The 7,500-nt window shown below is 45.9% G+C and overlaps 1 protein-coding gene across 3 annotated transcripts in view; it reads right to left on the reverse strand.

The window, feature by feature from the left end:
* The window catches only part of si:ch211-269e2.1 (cohesin subunit SA-2), a 47,351-nt gene that overhangs the window by 12,227 nt on the left and 27,624 nt on the right, over positions 1 to 7,500 (reverse strand). For all 3 annotated transcript variants that reach the window (XM_063213623.1, XM_063213624.1, XM_063213625.1), the window contains 2 exons: positions 5,160 to 5,358; positions 2,222 to 2,376 (listed from right to left, as the gene is read on the reverse strand). In XM_063213623.1, the coding sequence (XP_063069693.1) occupies positions 2,222 to 2,376; positions 5,160 to 5,358 (354 nt within the window). The remainder of the gene's footprint in view (positions 1 to 2,221; positions 2,377 to 5,159; positions 5,359 to 7,500) is intronic.

The raw sequence follows: 7,500 nt of genomic DNA on the forward strand, positions 1-7,500 counted from the left end.
TCACAAGCTTGCTCTGTCTTTTTTTTCTGCGCCAACAAGAGCGGGAGCCAACAAGGAGGGTCAACCATGAGGAATGGAAATCAGGGCTAGACAGGGACTAAAACAAGGGCAGGGAATTTTTTGTAAAATCCCCTCTAAATCGTGGGTCAGTCTCTAAGAAAATGCAGAACAGCCCAATAGTGTAGGCCCCTGTGGGCTGGTCCACCAGTAAATGCCCTGTCAGAGAGAGTAGAGAGAGAGAGAGGTTCCATTGGCCCGTTGTTTCCAGGTTCTATTATTGCAAGGGGGACTGTTCTATTCAATGCTAGGAGTATTATGACACGCCCCTTTAGGCAGACCGGAACCTGGTCATGTTAGGTGCCCATAGCAACCTATTATGTTGGCATATCATATCTCCATATACTTAAAGAATCTCTGGCCCTGTGTATGCCAGATTACCTGTCCAGGCCTGATGGGGAAAAAAATTCAGGGACGGATCATGACTCCACTACGATCCTTGACCTCTGCAGTTCAAAACAGCCACCTCGGCCATCCTGACCTGGCAAGGCCTCGGGCTGCAGGGCATGGGCCACTGCATGCAGACACAGGGGGGTGGGTAGTGTGCATGTGTGTGAGAGTTACTGAGGGAGAGTGAGAGATGGCGTGCGTGCGTCCGTGAGAAAGAGGGGGGTGTGGAGGTTGGGGTGGTTGTGTGCTTCCTCTGTGAGTGCCAGTGCACTATTGAACCGTGCGTGTGTTTGTTATTGATCGTGATCGATCAGCTTCTCAGCCTATTGCACAACAGCACATCCTGTTTGGTTTTATCTGATCGGTCTGTGTGTGTGCGTGTGCGTGTGCGTGTGCGTGCGTGCGTGCGTGCGTGCGTGCGTGCGTGTGTGTGTGTGTGTGTGTGTGTGTGTGTGTGTGTGTGTGTGTGTGTGTGGCTTGCAGGCGAAGAGATGCAGACAGACAACATACGTGTGGTTGTCAACACTCACGATGTGCAGATAACAGCAATCGACACATACAGTCATCCCCACTCACTATCTAAAGCACAGACACATGTACACACTTGCTTCCTGTCATCAATGCTTCCTCGTCTTTATCGAATTCCCATTTTTCTGTCTGAATGTTTTAACTTTTCATTGTTTTTTATAAACAAATAATACCCCGGCGAGGTTCAACGAATGAATGAGCTCGATGTTCACTGCTATCTTTCTGTCCAAAAAAATTAACTTGAGAAATGTTACAGAATAATGGTTGGTGCTTGTGTATTTGTGAGTGACTAAGTTAAGAGAGAGAGAGAGAGAGAGAGAGAGAGAGAGAGAGAGAGAGAGAGAGAGAGAGAGATAGAGAGAGCGAGAGAGAGAGAGAGAGAGAGAGAGAGAGAGAGAGAGAGAGAGAGAGAGAGAGAGAGAGAGAGCTTTAGAGTGAGTATGTGTACGTATCCTTGAGAATATTGTGTGTGTACTCGTTTTTGTGTGTGCGTTAAAGAACTGCACAGGACTAGTTTTTTCATCCTGCTCCCGCCTGGTCCCGCTGAATTTCTGACCATTACCGCCCGTCCCCGCAAGGTGTGGAACCTGTCCGCCCAATCCCACGTGCCATTCCCGCCCAGTATGCCAGAGATGCATTCAGTTTGTGTCTTCTCTCCTCTCGTCCCACACCATTTATGACATTAGTAAGTTATTGTTTCTTTCTTTTCTTGACATTTCACTAGCCAACAAGCAAACATTGTTTCAGATTATTTTATAGTTCTTCGTTGTCATATGGCTAGGCTATATTTCTTTGTTTTGTGGCATGCAGAGAGAAAGAGAGAGAGAGAGAGAGAGAGAGAGAGAGAGAGAGAGAGAGAGAGAGAGAGAGAGAGAGAGAGAGAGAGAGAGATTCGTGTTTGTATATAGGCTATAACGGTGCCAAAGTGACAGAGAGAGAGGCTACGTACAGTATGTCTGCATGTGAGTGTGTATGTGACTTAGGCACAATTACGAGAGTCGCTGCCGAAAGCCGGGAGTACCCAATCCCAATGCAGATCTCTAGCATGTGTGTGCGTCTTCATACATTGCTTGAATGTGTCAGCGGCCAAGCTGATCTCCAGGATGCCAGAGGTGTGTGTGTGTGTGTGTGTGTGTGTGTGTGTGTGTGTGTGTGTGTGTGTGTGTGTGTGTGTGTGTGTGTGTGTGTGTGTGTGTGTGTGTGTGTGTGTGTGTGTGTGTGTGTGTGTGTGTGTGTGTGTGTGTACCTTCATGTACTGTTTGAATATGTCTGCGGCCATGCTGATCTCCAGGATGCCGGTGGTGATGAGTTTGCAGTAGGCTGCCAGCAGGCTGCGCCGCTTATGAAGGTCCTCCAGACGCGTCAGACCCGCCTCCGTATCCAGACTAGTCAGACCAGTCACTGTAGACACACGCGCACACACAGAAACTATTACATACCACCATATATGATTTGTATTACGTGATGTGTTATGTAATCTGTGTCCAAAAGTAATGACAGTGAAAGGAAAATAAAGGCAAGTTACTACAAATATGAACAAAAACGTCATGGTACTTGTTAACATTTTTTATTTGCATTATCCGCTTGGTACGCATATCATTTACGTTTGACCCAGTAGCGTCTTGCAACAAACCAAGACCAAGAACATCAGGCAGAAACAGAGGAGGGATGAAACACACACAGGCAGTGAGACACACGGAGGAAGACAGTGATAGAAAGTGCTAGACAGAGCAAGAGACAGAGTGAAATAGTAACACAGAGAGGGGGGGTGGGGTGGGGTGACAATGTGCAGATGTTTTGCCGGCCGTAAGGTAAAAGGAAAAAAAAACCACTGAACCCACACATAAGGAACAGATACTGTAGACAAGTGTGTTTCCACCAAATAAAATATCCTCCAGAAGCCTCCACCGCCGTCTCTCCATAACTCAATGTCACTGCCTGTCCCATCAGAGTACTGCTGAAGGCCTCACCTAATAGAAGAAGTCTGGATTACGCCATATGAGACCCGCACTAAATCGAATCACGCGCCTTCTTTTTATTAGTTGTTACAAACCAATATGCCCATATTGCATTTGGCTTTAAGAGAGAGGAAAAAAAGGATGAAAAACATTGTTTTCTGCAGGAGTCAGAGGGATAGGTCTCGCACATCTTCCCCGGCGAGCTCGTCTTTTGAAGAGACGCACAGCACAATTAAATGCGGGTCAATTTCCTGCCGATGATTAAATATCCCCATCAGATCACTATGATCCATCGATCGATAAATTCATTATTAACTAACCCGATACGAGCGAAAGGAGGATTATTACGGCGCATGGAAAAATACAGTGTTCTAAATGAGAGCCTGCGGTTATTTGTATTGATCTAAGTTGCTGTTGTTGTTGCGTAATAATCCATTTTCGTGGCTGCTGGTTATGTGCTACGGAACTCTAAGTGCATGTTGGATGAGGAGAAAAAGGAGAACAGAGAGAGTCGACATAATGTTCCTCTCTAAGAGAGCAATTTCGTTATTCGATCGGTTAATCTGCTGGAAATGACCAGTGACCTGCATATCTCTCCGTCTCCATCTCTCTCTCTCTCTTTCTCTTTCTTTCCATCTCCATTTGTCTCTCTCTCATTTTCTGTCTAATTGTCTGTCTCTCTTTCAATCCGTCTTTCCCTCATTGTCTGTCCATTTCTCTCTCTGTAATTTTTTCTCATTTTCAATCCACTTCTCTCTCTCTCTCTCCCCCTCTCTCGGTCTTTCTCTGTTTTTTTCCCCCTCTTTTTGTCTTTCTGTTTCTCTTTCTTTCTTTGTCTCTCTCCCTCTCTCTCTGTCTTTTCTCAGTCCATGTTTATGCAGCTACCCTGGACCCTGGGCTCTCGGCAAAAAAAAATAGAAATCACCCATTTAATGATTGCTGGGAAGCCGTCTGGACACTGAAAAACACTAATGACCTCTTGGACTGGCCCCCGCTCTAATAGAGACATATGAAAATTAATCCGAGCTTTCTTGATTTCCTCGGCTGATTTTCGGGGTTAAACGAGGGGTCACGTTTGAATGGACGGCTGTGAATAAGGCCGGCCAATCCGATCCTGGCCCCGCTGCGCCTCGCAAATGCAGAGAGTTAATATATCAAACGGCAAGTGCACATTTCATTTGAAAATGAGAAGGGGAATATTTTATCATCAATAATCAGGGCTGTGGGTGAAGCACCAGCGTCTGCTTTCAGAGTGGAGTATGGTACTGATGATGAGTCCTCGTGTCTAACAAAGAGAAACACTGCCATCTGGTGGAAGAATGATGCTTACTAAGAAAGGCAATAGTGGTGTACTACTGACGATACTCTGATAGCGAGACACATACGTAGTAGGGCTGGGCACCCTTGAGCTAGTGATTCTCAAACTGTGGCCTAGGCCCACAAATAATTTTCTAAAAGTAGTATAATTGGGCCAGAGGTGGGGCCCGAACAGTTGTGAACATTTCAAGCGGTCCCAAAGTTGGAATAGGTTGGAAAATCAGTCCCAGAGCGTAAACCGCACAATGACTGCAGACTACTCTACTTTTGTCAGCACCGACCCAATTTAGGTCTTCCAAGGATAGGTAATACTAGAGCATACAGCACTAAAATGTTAATACTAAAAAGTGGAGATAATTTTTGATTTTAAAAAGTTTTCACTGCTGCAGTGTTGTTATCTGCATATGCAGGGCAGCTGACAGCTTTGGTTAGGCCCGGAACAAAGTCATCTGAAATGGGCCCTCCCTGAATTTATACAATTCTGGGCCCCGGTGCTCCCCTGGGCACGGGACAGTTGACCCTTTTTGTCCCCCCTCCCCCTGTTGCCCTCCCTGAGAGTATGTAGTTTGTGTTCGGCATTTACCTTTGCTCTCTCTCTGACTACTGTGTGTGTGTGTGTGTGTGTGTGTGTGTGTGTGTGTGTGTGTGTGTGTGTGTGTGTGTGTGTGTGTGTGTGTGTGTGTGTGTGTGTGTGTGTGTGTGTGTGCGCGTGTCTGTGACTGACTGTTTTCCCCTCACCACGGCCCTCTCCTCCTCCACAACTGCCGCCTTGTGGGCATGTCGTGTGTGTGTGTGTGTGTGTGTGTGTGTGTGTGTGTGTGTGTGTGTGTGTGTGTGTGTGTGTGTGTGCGCGCGCGCGCGCGCGCGCGTGTGTGTGTAGGTGTGCATGTGTGTGTTTTCCAGCCTCACCTCTGCTCTCTCCTCCTCCGCGGCTGCTGTGTCCGTCGGTCTCGGGCGCGGTGAAGACGTGGTCCAGGATGAAGGTGACCAGGGCCTTCTGCAGCTTGGGGTCGGGGGCGTAGAGGAGCAGGGGGCTGCCCGACGACGGCTCCCACACCAGCAGCTGGTAGTTATGGGCCACCAGCATGTCACACAGAGACATGAACGCCTATGGTGAGGTGACATTAGAACATGACACTATAACCAGCCTGTCAGACACAGGAACACCTATGATCAGGTGACATTATAACATGATATTATAACCAGCCTTGTAGCTATAGCTATATGGTGTCCATGTATTAATAAAGGACTTTTAATACAGACTTCAGAGTGCCTCGGACCCTCTCTCTCTACAAGTTTGCAACTTTGGAAACCGATGAGCACCTGAATATTTTCACACTACCCCACAGATGCACTCATCCATTCTCTTTTCTTAAACTATAACCAGCCTGTCAGACACAGGAACACCAATGATCAGGTGACATTAAAACATGACATTATAACCAGCATGCCACAGAGGCACATGAATGCCTACAAAACCGAGGAAGGATAATGTGTCAACAAAACGCACCAAAATAGTATGTACAGAAATGAACAATAGTACACACCAAAAAAAACACACACTAAAACTATGAATTTGACAATTTGTTCATGCCATTATAACCAGCATGTCACATTGTGACATGAGCACCTACAGCGGGTTGAGAAGAAGAAAGAAGAGAGGCCAGTGACTGAAACTGAATTATTAGCCAAGAAATAGCATACACACAGACAGACAAGACAGACAGGCAGCACACACACTGTACATGGGCTGCCCACTCACCCCACAGTCAGCTAACTATGCATTTGACAAACTGTGTTCATGACACGTGTGCACATTAATGCCAAGAGTTGGATTTGGAGGGGTGAAACTGTGGCCTGGTGGTTAGGGAGGTGGACAATCAGAGGGTTGGAGGTTCAAATCCCCGGCTAACCTCTCCCTACAACTCTACATGGCTGAAGTCCCTTAAAACAAGGCACCCAACCCCACATTGCTCCAGGGACTGTAGCCAATACCCTGTAAATAACTGTACTGTATGTCGATTTGGATAGAAAAGAGTAGGAAGAATAATGTAAAGTAATGAAGGGTGAAAACAGAGAGGCAATAGTGTGTCAACGGACCGGACCCCAATGATCAGTGCAGAAATAGTCAATAGCAGACACACATGGCATACAGAGCTGTCCACTCAGCCAACTAAAATCATGTCAGTGCATTATGCATTTGACAATGTGTTCATGACAATGCATAACTAAGTACATTTGGCCTGAGGGGAAAATGTTCTGTTTCAATGTTCTACATTTATTTTCTGACCAGGCATAATGGGGAATTCAGCTCCAGTAAAACCATAAGTTGAAACTCTTTGTCCAGCTGCAAGAGTTTAATTATGTTAAACTGCCCAACCCTGGCCTCAAGAGTGGGACGAGATTTCCCAGAGGAGTGTGGTGGTCATTCTCGGACTGTTTTTTGGGTTTTTTTTGTCATGTCCGCATTCCCAGTACCTCCTTCCCTCTATCTTTCCCTAATCCCACCTCCCTCCTTCGTAAGTACATGCAATTAGGAAATGAGGCTGGATGGGGACAACTAGGGCTGGCTATTTGAGGCATTCCTGTTCCAAACAGACCCACTGACCCCAGGGGCCCTAATTCATGTTTGACTGTAATAACGCTTTGACTCGCAAACGCTTTGGATGCCAGACCAAAAATACTCTCTGCACCTTCCACAAAAGCCCTACTCGGGGATATCAAACATGCCTAAGGAGATTACATTGCATGTGTCTGGATTTCATTTGGATCTTTCAAAACTCGAAGGCTAAGAATAAATGTGGAGGATTCTGGAATGCTGAAAATGCATGGAATTCCGAATGCCCTGGGCAATGGCTTCAAATTGTATTTCGAACATGTTCAATGAGCACAGGATTCAGGGACAAATTCAGCTTGACTGATCTGTTTTGTTTTGAGTTTTTTAATGTCCTAATTGCCAGTAAATAGTATAGCTTTGTATAGCCAACTTTGCAATCACAGTCATCTCTTTGTATCGTCGGGCATACTGATCCCATTTCCTTTTCAGGTTTACAAGATGCCAAAGACCCATTTTGCCAAGAATAATTTACTTTATAACAACATCTCTGGTTTCTTCCACTAAGAAAAAATACCATTACAGCATCACCAGTACTTCACCAACACAGCATGCCATTAGTATTTTCTTTTGCCAGCGTTTTTCATTTTTTTGATGTTAACATAGTTAGCACGGCTTGCCTTTGTAGAAAAGAGC

Source organism: Engraulis encrasicolus, chromosome 13, assembly GCF_034702125.1.
Source record: "Engraulis encrasicolus isolate BLACKSEA-1 chromosome 13, IST_EnEncr_1.0, whole genome shotgun sequence".
Taxonomy (NCBI): Eukaryota; Metazoa; Chordata; class Actinopteri; order Clupeiformes; family Engraulidae; genus Engraulis; species Engraulis encrasicolus.